The following is a 15,181-nucleotide window of genomic DNA, read 5'->3' as shown; positions in this document are numbered from 1 at the left end:
AGGCAGCATCCTGATAAATCTCCTCTGTACCTTCTCGAAGGCATCTACATCCTTCCAATAATAAGGTAACCAGAACTGGACACAACATTCCAGGGTTTTATAGAGCTGCAGCAAAACCTCATGACTCTTAAATCAGTCCCCCATTAATGAAAGCCAAAACGCTGCCTTAACCCTATCAACTTGGGTGGCAACTTTGAAGGATCTATGTACATGGACACCAAGATCCCGCTGTTTCACTGCACTGTGAAGAATGCTGTCTGTAACCCTGTGTTTAGTATTCAAATTCGACCTTCCAAAACGAATCAGTTCACATTTATCCACGTTGAATTCCATCTGCACCTTCTCAGCCCACCTCTGCAATCCTGTCAATATCATGTAGCCTGCAACAACACTCAACACTATCTACAACACCACTGACCGTTGGCATTGGCAGACTTACTAACCCACCATTTACTACTTCATCCAAGTCATTTATAAAACCTACAAAGAGCAGAGGCCCAGGAACAGATCCCTGTCGGACCCCAGTGGTCATGACCTCCAGGTGGAATACTTTCCATCCACTATGACTCGCTGTCTTCTTTCAGCCAGCCAATTCTGTATCAAGGCAGCCAAATTTCACTGTATCCCATACCTCTTAACTTGCTGAATGAACCTATCATGGGGAACCTTATCAAATGCCTTACTGAAATTCACATACTCCACATCCAGGGCTTGACCTTTGTCAACTTGTCTTGTCACATCCTCAAACAACTTGAAGCTTTGAGACATGACCTGCCCCTCTCAAAGTCATGCTAACTATCTTTAATCAAACAATGTTTTTTCAAATCATCATAAATCCTATCTCTCAGAATCCTTTCCCATACCATGCTCGCCATAGGCGTAACACTAACTGGCCTGTAATTCCCAGGGATTTCCCTATTCGCTTTCATGAAGAGAGGAACAATATTTGCATCCCTCCAATCATCCAATACAACTCCTATGGGGAGTGAGGATGCGAATATCATCGCCAGAGGTGCAGCAATCTCATTCCTCGCGTCTGTAGTAACCTTGGATATGCCTGGTCCTGCCTGGGGACTTATCTATCTTGATGCCTCCCAGAATTTCCAGCACATCCACTTTCTTAATATCAATCTGTTCAAGCCTATTAACCTGGTCCACAGTGTTCTCACTATCAGCAAGGTCCCCCTCTCTAGTGAATACTGAAGCAAAAAAACTCATTTAGGGACTCCCCTACCCCTTCAAACTCCAGGCACAAGTTCTCTTCACTATCCCTGATTAGCCCTACCCTCTGTCTGATCATTCTCTTATTCTTCACGTACGTGTCGAACGTCTTTAGGTTTTCCTTAATCCTTCCCACCAAGACTTTTTCATGCCCCTCCCAGCTCTCCTCAGTCCATTTTTGAGTTCTTTCCTAGCTACCCTGTAATCTAAAGCTGTGCCAGATCTTTGCTTTCTCAATCTTAAGATTCCTTCTTCCTCTTTAGAAGAAGCCCCTCTTCTCTTGTCATCCAAGGCTCCTTCACCTTACCATTCTTTGCCTATTGCAAGGAATGGATAGTGGGATAAATTTATCCAACACTCTCAACAAGTGCTCCTCCACATTTCTGTTATGCATTTCCTTGTCCAACAATTGTTCCCAATATGATCTTGAAGGATGTTGTAAATCAATCACTTATGCAGATACTGGTGTTTCTAATCCATTTTAGACTGCAAACTTTACTTTGAGTACTATAGAATCCTTTTAAAATAAGTCTATCCCAGCAAGGATTGTTTACAGGTGAAATTTCAATGCAGGCTCTTAATCGTAAAATAGGAGTCATAATCAATTGGAACATTTAGGATGTATTAATGATTCTGCTTATGGTTACATTTTGTATTTTAACTGATGTAAAATTTGTAAATAGGTATGATGCAGCAAAAAATATGTCCAGAGAGCTGGAAAAACAAGCTACCAAAGTACACAGTGAGGCGGAAGAAGCTGGTAGCAAAGCATTACAAATCTATGCCAATCTGACGAGTTTGCCTGTTGTGGACACCAAGGGTTTAGAGGTATTTGGTTTTCTGTCTTATTTGGAATGTCTTTTACTAAATGTATTTTGAAAACTATAGGTGGAGGCTGAGCAGTGCTCCCGGAAACAAATTAGGATTTCCCATTGGTCACCCACCTTAAAGAGCAAAGGTTTGCTACTATGACACTACACTAAATGCATCCCAGTCTTTCAGATGCTTGGGAGGAGGTGGTGAAAAAATGAAATAAGCACATTATCACATAATTTACCTATAAGGCAAATTATCCCATTTGGTAACTTGGTCAATCATAATAAGGAATTATGTTGCACAAGCGATCACTCTTAATAATGAGAGTATAGTTGGGAGAGCATGTATGTTTTCTAAACTGAAATTAAAATAACAATCCCATCTTTTAGAATGAAGCAGAGAAGATTAAAAAGGATGCAGCAGATTTGGATGGTTTGATTGACAGAAAAGTGAAGGATTACGATGATATGCGGGATGACCTGGAAGCAAAGGAAACTGAAGTCAAGAGTCTTTTGGAAAAGGGGAAAACCGAACAGCAGGTAAAACTCAGATTTCAGCTTTGTTGTAAGAATTTAAAATCTAACTATGTGTTTGTGCACTTTGCTTAATTTTTTCCAAAATGTTTCATGTGTATAGAATGTAACTTGCATCTTTTTTTCTCATTTTATTAATTATATTTATTTTCAGTTTTCTTTAATCATTTGTTAGAATGTAGTGAAGGAGAATGTTGGAAGAAGAGAAAAAATGAGTGAGAAAGATATGTGGAGGTTGACCTTGAATAAGGAATCAGGAATTCCTGATGAAGAGCTTAGGCTTGAAACGTCGACTCTCCTGCTCCTTGGATGCTGCCTGACAGGCTGTGCATTTCCACCAGCACACTTTTTGACTCTGATCTCCAGCATGTGCAGTCCTCACTTTCTCCTCCTTGACTAAGACATGCAAGCCTCAGAATAGAGAGTGATAAGAGAGCATGATAAGAATATGACATTTACATTTTAATGACAAGATATCATCAAAGACAGAATGGTAGCAAATTCTGTTATCTTTATAGAGAAGTGGGCTTATTAACTAGGGACATTGTACAGGATTCTAGAAACAGAACACTGTATTGTCTTAGGAAGCATACTATGTGTATCGATAAATTTGTTGTTTAACGGAATACTGAACATTGGATTAGCTCTGAATTCTGCTAAGAAATTTTAAAAATTCACTTGTGAAACATGTTTGTGGCTGGCTGCAGGAGCATTTACTGCCCAGGTGGGGAATATATGGCCATAAGGAGACTTTCACTGACTTTCCGATGAAGTGAGTTGTTGGATAAAGGGCAAATGCTACTTATAGACAAGTGTTGTCTTGTATGTAAAGAGCTAGAAAACTTAAGCCATCTCTACACCATGCATGAGTACCCATTAATTTTGTTTTTAGAAAACTGGAAAGGAACGTGGAATATTTACCAGGCCCATTAAAGTCTCAGACACTAAGCCACAGATTTGAGGGACCTTATAGGCCTTGGAATAAAACTGACAGTAACGAGAATACAAAATTGGCTGGGATGTGTGTAAAAGAATAATAGTTAATGGGTATTTGACTGGAGGAAGGTTTTTGTTGGAATCAGCATTCAGACCCCTATGTTCCCTGCTAATGATCTGGAGTTTGGTGTAAGCAGAACAATTTCAAAGCTTGTAAGTGACAGTAAAGTTGAAAGAATGAGTAGGATAGTGTAAACCTTTAAAAAGGATGCTGACAAGTTGATGGACTGGGCAGCAAGGTGGCAGATAGAGTTCAATCTAGAGAAGAATCTGGTACTAATTGCTGCTCGTTCTTTAATTACATGAATTGTTTAGTGGGGGTTAATTCTAAAAGGTAAATAGTTAAGTCTCTATTAGGGCTAAGGAAAGTAAAAATAATCTGTCTTTGTAGATGGGCTGCTGCGGTTTGGATAGTTAACTGGGGCTAATGGCTAATCTAATCTAAACCAGTTTCTAAACTATTATCTGAGAAACACCAGCGAGAAGGAAAGTCAGAATAAGTGGAGGAGCTAAAGTTAACATAAAGGGAGTATCTTTAAAATTATGTAATTAGAAAAGTTAGCAAGTGAGACTAAAGTTCAAGGCATGGCAGGTGAGGTCAGTCAAGTGGAATGTGTGGGAAAGTCATGGATCCTGCCAGCATCCTAGATGACCTTGTGTGCAGGAAGTACGCCCAATGGCAGAAGCTTGAGCTCAGTGTTTCATACCTCGTGTGGCAGCTGGTGATGCTATGGTACTGAGAGCACAGTTAGAGAGGGGTTCATATCACCAGTCAAGAGACTGGAGGAATGAAAAAATGGGTGATAACCAGACAGTGATAGTAAATCTGGCAAGAGTCCCCTGGAGTCGTGCTCACAAATCCAGCTTTCCATTTTGGAAGCTGCTGAGGGTGCTATTCCTCAAGGGCATGCAGACACAGCCAAGCTTTTCACCACAGGAGGGGAGGAAGGAGAAAGCAGCAGCAATAGCATGAGGGAATTAATTAGTTAAGGGAACAGTTAAACTTTATGTAGCCATGGACCCGACTCCAGGATGATGTGTTACCTTCCTGGTGACGGTCAGGGATGATAATGAGTGGATACAGGGCCTCCTGAAGGAGGAGGCTGACAAGACTGATGTCATGGTACACTATATCATTTGAACCAATGAGGGATGAAGTTACATCAAGAATTTAGGGAGCCAGGCAGTTGGCTGAAGAGCAGGACCGCTCTGGTTGTAATCTCTAGATTATTCCTGGCCACGTGCTAGCAAATGCAGACATAGGGAATAGCGCAGATGGATGTGAGATTGAAGAGTTGAGACAGAAGGGAAGAGTTTTAGATTCCTGGATCACTAGGGCTGTTTCTGGGAAGGTAGGACCTGTACAAACGTGCCAGTCTGCACGCAAACCAAAATGTGGTCAAACATTCGTGTAGGTGTATTTGCTAATCCCCTTTGGGAGGAATTTAAATCAGTTCTGCAGAGGGAGGGGGCACAGACTGATGACAGTTAGAAACATAGCATTTTTTGGTAAAGGAACTGAGGCAATGGGAGTGCAGCGATGTTGAGTTTTAAGGGAGTAAGGTGAGGCTGGATGGCTTCTACTTAATGCTAGGTGCATTATAGGTACGACAGATGAGTTCAGGTTTTGGGTTGACACGTGGAATTGTGATGTTGCTGCATCACAGAGACGTGATTAAAGGAGGGGTAGGATCTGGGATATAGAATCTTGAGGCAAGACTGGAGGTTGGAAAAGCGAAAGTAAAGCACTACTAATTAAGGAGTTGGTTATTGCAGTGAGGGACAATATTATAGAAGGGTCTTCAAATGAGGCTTTGTGGGTAGAGGTTAGGAATAAAAAAGGGGGTAGTCACACTGCTGGGAGTGTGTTCTTGGACACTGAATAGACTGCAGGCAATAGAGGAGCAAACATGTAGACAATTGATCTGAGGGGTGTAAAAACAATAAAAGGGTAATAATGCTGGGGGATTTCAATCTCCAACATTAGTTGAGATAGTCATAATCTAGAGGGTCTAGAAGGGACAGATGTCTTGAAACATAAACAGGAGAGCTCTTTATGTAGAACGAGAGATGGTGCAGTGCTAGACCTAATTCTAGGGTTGAAGCCAGACAGGTGTTCAAGGTGACAGCAGGAGAGCATTTTGGTGATAGCAACCACAACATTGTACTCTTCTAATTTTGTAATGAAAAAGGAAAAACAAAAAGGCAGATTTTATTAAAATAAGGCAGCATCTGGGCAAAGTAAGATTAGAAACAGTTACTTCTGTGTAAATGTGCATCGGATCAGTGGGGAGAGTACAGATACAACGTGTTATCGTTAGGATGAAATGTTGGAGCAGCAAGCCCAGGGGACCTATGATGTCTAGGAATGTTCAGGACTGGATAAGAAGGAATAGGCAGGCTTTGAACCAGTACAAAGGCAACAAATGAACAGGGGCCACTAATGGAGGAGAGAAAGTACAGGAGGCAACTCAAAGTAATTAGGAGAGCAAAGAGTGGGCATGAGAAAAAGCACTGATGGGTAAGATTAGGAAAACTCCCAAGGTACCCCAAGTATATCTCAGAGGAGGATATCCAGGGAAAGAGGAGGGCACACTAGGGACTAAGAGGGCAATCTGTATGTGGAGCAAGAGGATGTAGGTAGAGTGTCAAATGATTACTTCACAGCTGTCTTCACTTTGGGGCGGGGGGGGGGTGAGTGAGGATATAAGTACACAGTTCAGGAAGAGGGACTGAGGTTCTTGAGCAGTTTGACATAGGATGTGAAGAGTTAGTGGACCCATTGCTACCTCGAACTTTTTGATGAGCTTAAAACTGGATAAATCCAAATTGTATCCCAGGCAGCTGTGGGAGACGAGGAACTTACAAGGTCTCTGACCCAAATTTTTAATTCCATCTGGTCACAGGGAAGAAGCCAGAGGACTGCCTTTTAAAAAGGGTAGGGTAAAGCGTGGAGTTCTGGTCACTGCACTATAAAAAGGATGTGATTGCATTAGATGGGGTACAGAGGAGATGGTAGAGAATTGTACAATAACAACATTTAAAAGGCATCTGGATGAATAGAAAGGTTAGAGGGATATAAGCAAAATGCTTTCAACTGGGACCAGATTAATTTAGGGGAGAAAGTGAGGTCTGCAGATGCTGGAGATCAGAGCTGGAAATGTGTTGCTGGAAAAGCGCAGCAGGTCAAGCAGCATCCAGGGAACAGGAGAATCGACGTTTCGGGCATAAGCCCTTCTTCAGCCCAGATTAATTTAGGATATCTGGTCAGCACGGATGAATTGGACCAAAGGGTCTGTTTCCATGCTGTACATCTCAATGACTCTTAAGTTCTGCAGGGTGGGACTAATGTAGATTTAGAACAGTTTTTAGTGCAGACTCGATGGGCCAAAGGACCTCTTCAGTGCTGTATGATTCTAAGTGAGGTGACCCACTTTGCTCCAAAGAATATGGAGAGATGATGTAAAATAAAGGGTACGATTCTTATTGTTGAGCAGGAGCAGTGGGACCTGGGTGTATATGTGCATAAGTCATTAAAGGTGAAAGATACATCTAGAGACTTGTTAATAAAGCATACAGTTCTAGATTTCATTCTAGAACTCGAATAAAAGAGTTTGAAAGGATGTGAATGCATTGGAGTGCAGGAGAGATTTATGGTCTCGGATGAGAAGCTTCAGTTAGATCAGAGAGTTTGAGACTTTTCCTTTAAGAGAAGGCTGAAGGGAGATGTGATAAAAGTTTTGAAAATTGAGAGGTTTCTAGACAGAGTAGATGGGAAGAAACTGTTCCCACTCATAAGAGGATCAAGAATGAGAGAGTGTGGTTTTGAATTGTCTTTTCAAAAAAACAGGTGAGGTACTTAAGGTCTGGAATGCACTGTCCGGATACATGGTGGAGCAAGTTTAAGTGAAACATTTCAAGAGTGCATAGATGAACATTTCAGTAAAAACAAAGTACAGGGGAAAGGCAGAACATTGGCATGAAGTCAAAATGCTCAGTGAGCTAGAGCAGTTATAGATGGAGAAAGTGAGAACTGGAGATCAGAGTTGAAGGATGTGTTGCTGGAAAAGCACAGCCAGTCAGGCAGCATCCAAGGATCCAATTCCTGAAGGCCCGATGCCTGAAACGTCGTTCTCTTGCTCTTTGGATGCTGCCTGACTGGCTGTGTTTTTCCAGCACCACACTCTTCGACTGCAGTTATTGATGGGTCAAATGGCCACTTGCTACACCATAACTATTATATGTACTAAGTGGAAACCAAATGCGTTTCTACTATAATTAGTGCAAAACTCATCCTACCTTTGGGTTGTATAAGGACTTGCTTCATTCACATATGTGTTCTGTGCCCAGTTTTGGTCTGTTTGTCTACTATTAGCTATTTGTGCTTTTAAAATGTTTGCAGGGGAGGACAAGGAGGATGCCTAAATTAAGGTCTATAAAACTTTAAATGTGCTTAGAGTAAGTGGTCTTCACTTCGGAGAAGCTTGTACTTAATGTGTACAGTATATGACTGAAGTATTGGAAATTAAAAAAGCATTGGATTTTGAAAATTTGAATAACCCAAAAAATGATGGAACCGGAGGTTTATAGCTATAAAAGAGACTTGCAAATTGTAATCCAGAGTTGACTGCGAAGATAATCATTCTGATCTATTTTGTATCTTAAAGACTGCTGACCAGTTGCTCGCCCGTGCAGATGCTGCTAAAGCACTGGCTGAAGATGCTGCCAAGAAGGGAAAGGCTACCCTGCAGGAGGCTCAGGATATTCTGAAAAACTTGCAAGGTATGTAAACTGATGCACCTCACTAATAAAGTATAATATGCACCCAATTTTTTAAAAAAAATTTTTGACTCTAAAATGGCCAAGGCAAGACCAGGTAGTTTTTCTGTTTCAGCTCTCAGTATTGTTATTCTGCTGTTAAATTCTGACATGTGCCATCTTTAGAAGAACTTGGAAAGAGAGCAGAGAATATTTGTATACTGAATGATTGAATGGTATTGGGCACTCTAGTTTCTTTGGGTTCAAATTTCTTTAAAATTGCACAACATTCTAGGTCAATGCAATTGTGTTTCTAAAACATGTATATATAATTACCTCTTAACTATTTTGATTATTCATAGATTTGTGTTGATTACTTGCCTTTTCTAATGTATCTCAATGGGATGTTTGGGAATAAATATTTCTTTCTGGGACTTGAGCACATACTCGTCTCTTGAGATCTTGGTGTATGTAAATCTATTTAATTGTAAAGTAACAATAACGAAATCACAAGTATTCATTTGACTGTGACGTGGTTTGGTACATCCTGAAAACATTGTTTGCAGCAAAGGTGTCATAGTTTTTTTTTCATGAGTTGTTTAGATATCTTTGCATGGTCAGTTTCAGCTTTAATCTGTCACTTGTATAACTTGAGGAAAAAGTTACAGATGCATATGGGCAGAATAAAGCATCAGTACAATTACATGTACACCTCGCCTTTCAGTTCAGTTAGCCACATTGTTCTGGTATTTGAGTAGTAACCTTAGATGCTGTTTCCTTCCTTTCTTTGACTTCCCTTCATCAACCATGCCCCCCCCTCACATCTTTTTCACCAAAGTGACTGATCTCAAGAATTTGGTCACATGTACTTTTTGAAATGGAATGGACCTCTGTTTAAAATTACTCCAGAGAGTAAAAAGAAAAATGCAACTGATCTTGCCAGTGGTTAAGCTAATGCCAATAAATGAATAAATATTAACCAAAAGAACACCAGCTGCTCTGAATCATGTCCAAGTATTCATAGTCAAAATGATTTATTTTCATGCAGATTTTGACAAGAGAGTCAACGACAACAAGACAGCAGCCGAAGAAGCTTTGAAAAAGATACCAGGCATCAGGAGGACCATTGATGAAGCCAATGCAAAGACAAAACAGGCTGAAGATGCACTGGGGAATGCAAGAATAGATGCATCTGAAGCCAAAACAAAGGCTGAAGATGCAAAGAAAATTGCAGAATTGTTACAGGAGGTAAAAAGGTTTTCATTTTGTGTCAACAGCTTTAAAAAGAATTCTATCAAACCTTAAACATCCTCGTAGCCTGCTTTCACCAGTTATTAGTGTGTTATTCAGTGGAAAAATTTTGATCCACTGCCTTGGATCTTGATTCTTTCATCCTCAGGTGTATACAAACACATTTATTACTTTAATCTGTATTCACTCTTGAATTCTGGAAGATCAATTCAGAACGATATATGATTGTAAATACTTTGACTGAATTAGCCCTCACGATTCTCTGGATTTCAAAAAATAATTACATTTTGTCGAGTTTTGTTACTACCTTTTAAGTGATACAATATCTGAGAAATCTTAATTAAAGCTGCATATTAAAATTAACTTAGAACTGGATATTATCATTTTCGTTATGCTGGGTGATTTCACCATCAACCCTCATTCCTTTGAAAATGGTGGATGCTGATATATAATCTGTCCTATCTGATAATTGGATAAGAATTAAATATTTGCTCTTATCCAGATCAAGGTTGAAGTAGACAATACTGTTAAGCAGTATGAAGTCTTAATCTTTATAATATGAAATACCCATAGATTTAGATCTCCATGTTTTAGGTGGTATCAACATAAAAAATTTAGGTCACCAAAATAAAGAAAAGATAGCTGGTTAAAGTGAATGAATTATATGTCTGCAATTGTATGTGAAGTTTTATGCTGGTGTTATGGGTTTATGGAACAAACAGAATATTACAATTCCGAGCATCCATTTTACCTGTTAGCAATAAGTTAAAGAATAACTGAGCATTTCAAAGAATCCAGACACAGTTGAGCCATTTCACTTGAGTGCCATAGCCTTTTGGTTAAGCACAACTTTTAACTGTTGGTTAAATCCTTGGCCAATAATTGTCTTTGTAGGATGCTGCTAAGACAAAACAGGATGCTGATGACACCTTTAATGATGCCATGGCCTTGGAGGCTGAAGTCAGTGACATGATGAATCGACTGAAAGAAGCAGAGGATGAACTTGCAGGGAAGAAGAATGAAGCAGACCAAGACATGATGATGGCAGATATGGTGAGGGTATTCACATTTCTTAAAGTTCATTTTATCTGGTTACTGTATTACACCAGATCAGAAATACATAAAGCATTTTTAGAATTCTAACCATGGTGTCACATTGTTCCTTTAGGCTTCTCAAGCTGCAAAAGAGGCAGATGAGCAGGCAAGAAAGGCCAAAAAGGCTGTGCAGGGTGTGCTAAATACCATCAATAAGTTGTTGGGAGAACTGGGTAAGTATTAGTGGGCTTACATTGCCTAACTTAGGCTGGTCAAATGAATCCGCAGACTTGCATTACGTGGACACATTTGAGCTTCTGGTAAAGGCTGGCCCTGACCTTTTCTTTGCATGGCTTCCAGGTACATGCATTTTGTTTTATGGAAAAGTTTCCCAAGTTTTTAGCTTTTGTCTGTTTGCAATTTTCCACTAGTAGTCATTGTGTAGTTGGCAACAAGTGTGAACAATGTGGCCATAGGCCATTGAAGTAAATTAGCTGGTGTTGAACAAGCATCTTCAGCCACATTATAACAAATCAAGACTGTAGCCTATGCCCATCAGTGAAGTGCCACCTGCCACTCAAGTCAGTAATTTCACCACTCTGCATGTATCTTCCCAACCAGTGTGAAGGTTTCAGCATTGATCAAAAAAGGTTGATTGTGACATATGTGATGTATTGTTTTAATAGCTTGTCAGAGGATGCCATCTAGAAAACCAAACTTGTCGTATTGCTGACAACCTACTAAAACAATTCGATTTCTTAAAATTTTTGGAGTGTTTGCCAACATACCTAACAATCTTTTTTTTTAAATTAGAAATGTGAGTGTCACTTTAAGATGGCCAGATAGTGCATGATGTAAAATTTCCTGCATGGTTTAAAACTAGCTACCTGATGCCATAGACATTGTTGTGCATGAGATTTTACCTAGATTAAGACTTTGGACTCAATGATGGATGTTGCCAGATAGCAGGTACTTTCCAAAGTAGTGGTTTGTAATGAAAGTACTCAGGATAAGTTCATACTGATTTTGATGTTGAAAATTATAACTATGCTGCACTGTAAAGGAAATACTCATTTTGAGTGAAATAAGCCTACAGTATAATATTGAGAAACAATTTTAATAATTTTGAATGTTTAATTTTGTCCTCCACCCTTTATACATTCGAAACGTTTACATCTGATTTCTTTTAGGTAGAGCAATTCTGATCATAACATAAAATTTTCAGCACTTGCCTGATTTCTACGGTTGTCCTAGCTCATTCTAGAATGGGAGATGTAACCTATCTTTGGCACTTCGTGCACATTACACATTATTTATAGAGATGTTGCATTTATTTAATTGAAAATGCTGGAAGTAATCAGGCAGCATCCATGACCGAAGAGACAGGCATTGTCTGACATAAGCATTTCCAACATTTTCTGCTTTCAGTTCAGATTCCCAAATCTGTGTGTTCCATTTGCTTAAATTAAATTTTTCATTCAACTTCATTTTAACTTCTATTTCAATGAAGAATGACTCAAGGGTTCTGTCTATACCTGTGCACCGACTTCATCTTGTTAGTTTATGCAAGCTTTCTACTTTCCCCAGATGCAATATGTTTTGAAAATCTTCAGAGGGAAAACAGCCTATCTCCTCAGTCAAATTGGTACAAAGTAGTAGATTGACTGGTTCAATACAAATTTCAGTATTGGGTGTGTGAGGCTACAGGCAATCTTTCCCACCTTTACTGTCACTTTTTCCACTTCCATATTTCAAATTACTTGCAGAAATGAGCCCCAACCCTCTTAAAGCTCAGGAGACATTTGCAAATGTTCCAATATCTTAGTACTGTATCAGTAATTTGTCTGAATAACTAACAAAAGAACCTTGTCATTTAATTTTCTGGAGATTGGAATTATTCGCTGCTTTCAGAATTACATCTGACATGTAAAGCAGTTTTACAGCCAGTTATCATCACAGCATCAGGTCTCATTTCAAACATTGACTGTGAAGTGAATTTAGACAACAAATACACAAATTAATAACCGTAACACCTGCAGTATGACATCTACTTTATTCTGCAACAGGAAAACCAGTATTATTTACAGTCACTATTAAATTGCTAAATTTTGAATCTATATTTATTATTTTAATGTTTTTATATTTTATCCATCTTAGATTATGCAATTTTATTTTGAATTCCTAAATTGTAAAAACTAGAAACATAGAACATAGAACATAGAAGAATACAGCGCAGTACAGGCCCTTTGGCCCTCGATGTTGCGCCGATCCAAGCCCACCTAACCTATACTAACCCACTATCCTCCATATACCTATCTAATGCCCGCTTAAATGCCAATAAAGAGGGAGAGTCCACCACTGCTACTGGCAGGGCATTCCATGAACTTACGACTCGCTGAGTGAAGAACCTACCCCTAACTTCAGTCCTATATCTACCCCCCCTTAATTTAAAGCTATGCCCCCTTGTAATACCCGACTCCATACGCGGGAAAAGGTTCACACTGTCAACCCTATCTAACCCCCTAATCATCTTGTACACCTCAATCAAGTCACCCCTAAACCTTCTTTTCTCTAATGAAAACAGCCCCAAGTGTCTCAGTCTTTCCTCATACGATCTTCCTATAGTATGGCGACCAAAACTGCACACAATATTCCAGATGCGGCCGCACCAGAGTCTTCTACAACTGCATCATGACCTCAGGACTCCGGAACTCAATTCCTCTACCAATAAAAGCCAGTACGCCATATGCCTTCCTCACCGCACTATTTACCTGGGTGGCAACTTTCAGAGATCTGTGTACATGGACACCAAGATCCCTCTGCTCATCCACACTACCAAGTATCCGACCATTAGCCCAGTACCCCATCTTTTTGTTATTCTTCCCAAAGTGAATCACCTCACACTTAGCTACATGGAGATTCAAAGGGGCTTTGGAGTCAAGAGACACAAATTCCAAGTGTCATAGATAGGAATAGAAAAGTAATCAGAGTTTAATGCAGTATTGGCATTTATATTGGACATTTCACTTCACTGAGGGAGTCTGAGGTGCTGTGACATCATGCACTTTTAAGTGCATGTTATAATTCAGATCTTTGATAACCTTGGTAGAATCTTCAAAGTTCACTGTGGCATATAGTTGCCCAAGAATTTCTCCCGTGCTCATTGCCTGCTATTGGTGTGTGTTAGAAAGATTTGCATGTTGATACTGAAATTTATCTGGATGGCTTACGAATGCACCTTCCTTAGCCAACAAGATCTGGCTGGGATTCAAACCTGGAGTTTCTGGCTTAGATGCAGATTTTTATCCACTTTGCCATGGCCACCTCCTTTGTATATAATGAGTTGGAATGCAACCTTGCTACAGTTAACATAACTTAGGTTAGAATGTATCTGGATTACTGTGCGCAGTTCTAAAATATATAGTCTTTGGAGGGAATAATACCTGCACTGGTAGGGTTAAAATACATATTTCCCTGAAATTTAGTCATTAATGTAGTGATTTAATCTGATTTTAAGGTTTTAAGGGAAACAGGTAATGTAGATAGGTCAATTTCGTTATGTTAAGGAATCCAGGTAGTGGTTAGATGCTGAAATAATTTCATTCCTGAAAGATTTTTTTTAAGTACTTTTTTTAACACGCAAAAGATGGTAGACATTTTAAAATTGATTAGGAGAAGGTGAGGACTGTAGATGCTGGAGATCAGAATCGAAAAGTATGATGCTGGAAAAGCACAGCCAGTCAGGCAGCATCCAAGGGGCAGGAGAATCAAATTTTCGGGCATACGCCCTTCATTAGGAATGTGATGGGGGGGATAAGGGAGCTGAGAGATAAATGTGGGGGTGGGATTCTCAGCAGGTAGCTGGGAAGGCAATAGGTAGATGAAGGTGAGGGGTGATGGTAGTAGGTCAGAGGGGAGGGTGGAGCTGATAGGTGGGAAGGAAGATGGACAGGTAAGACAGTTCAAGAGGGATGTGCCAAGTTGTAGGGTTGTATCTGGGGTGAGGTGGAGGGAGGCGAGATGGGGAAACTGGTGAAATAGACATTGATGCCATGTGGTTGGAGGGTCCCAAAGTGGAAGTTGAGGCCTCCTTCCTGCAGGTGTCCAGTTGACTTGGATTTGGCTCTTGAGGCGGCCCAGGACTTGCATGTCCTTGGTGGAGTGGGAGGGGGAGTTTAAGTGGTCAGCCACAGGGTGGTGGGGTGGTTTGGTGCGTGTATCCCAGAGATGTTCCCTGAAATGTTCCGCGAGTTGGTGTCCTGTCACCCCAATGTAGGGGAGACCACATCGAGAGCAACAGACACAGTAGATGAGATGTTTGGATGTGCAGAATAATCTCTGCCGGATGTAGAAGGATCCTTGGGGGCCTTGAATGGAGATGAGATATGGGCGCAGGTTTTACACACCAGTGGCAAAGGAAGGTACCAGCGGAGGGTGGATTGGTGAGGTGTATGGACCTAAGAAGGGAGTCACAGAGGGAATGGTCTCTGTGGAATGCTGATAGGACTCCCCTCTCCAGGACCTCCCAGATGCCTTCCTATTTCAAGGACCACAGTTTTCCCTCCCATGTG

At 40.3% G+C, this 15,181-nt stretch overlaps 1 protein-coding gene across 1 annotated transcript in view; it reads left to right on the top strand.

Moving 5' to 3' along the window:
- Positions 1–15,181, top strand: part of lamc1 (laminin, gamma 1) — a 76,739-nt gene that overhangs the window by 52,114 nt on the left and 9,444 nt on the right. Inside the window, exons 19-24 of the mRNA XM_087990745.1 lie at positions 1,905–2,049; positions 2,427–2,576; positions 8,234–8,348; positions 9,373–9,572; positions 10,470–10,628; positions 10,744–10,843. Of these exons, the coding sequence (XP_087846871.1) occupies positions 1,905–2,049; positions 2,427–2,576; positions 8,234–8,348; positions 9,373–9,572; positions 10,470–10,628; positions 10,744–10,843 (869 nt within the window). The remainder of the gene's footprint in view (positions 1–1,904; positions 2,050–2,426; positions 2,577–8,233; positions 8,349–9,372; positions 9,573–10,469; positions 10,629–10,743; positions 10,844–15,181) is intronic.

This window comes from Chiloscyllium plagiosum, unplaced genomic scaffold, assembly GCF_037043375.1.
Source record: "Chiloscyllium plagiosum isolate Xiang-an unplaced genomic scaffold, Cpla_swu_hap1 HiC_scaffold_9, whole genome shotgun sequence".
NCBI lineage: Eukaryota > Metazoa > Chordata > Chondrichthyes > Orectolobiformes > Hemiscylliidae > Chiloscyllium > Chiloscyllium plagiosum.
Note: the sequence above shows the minus strand (reverse complement) of the source record. Positions and strands in the feature narration are given on the sequence as shown.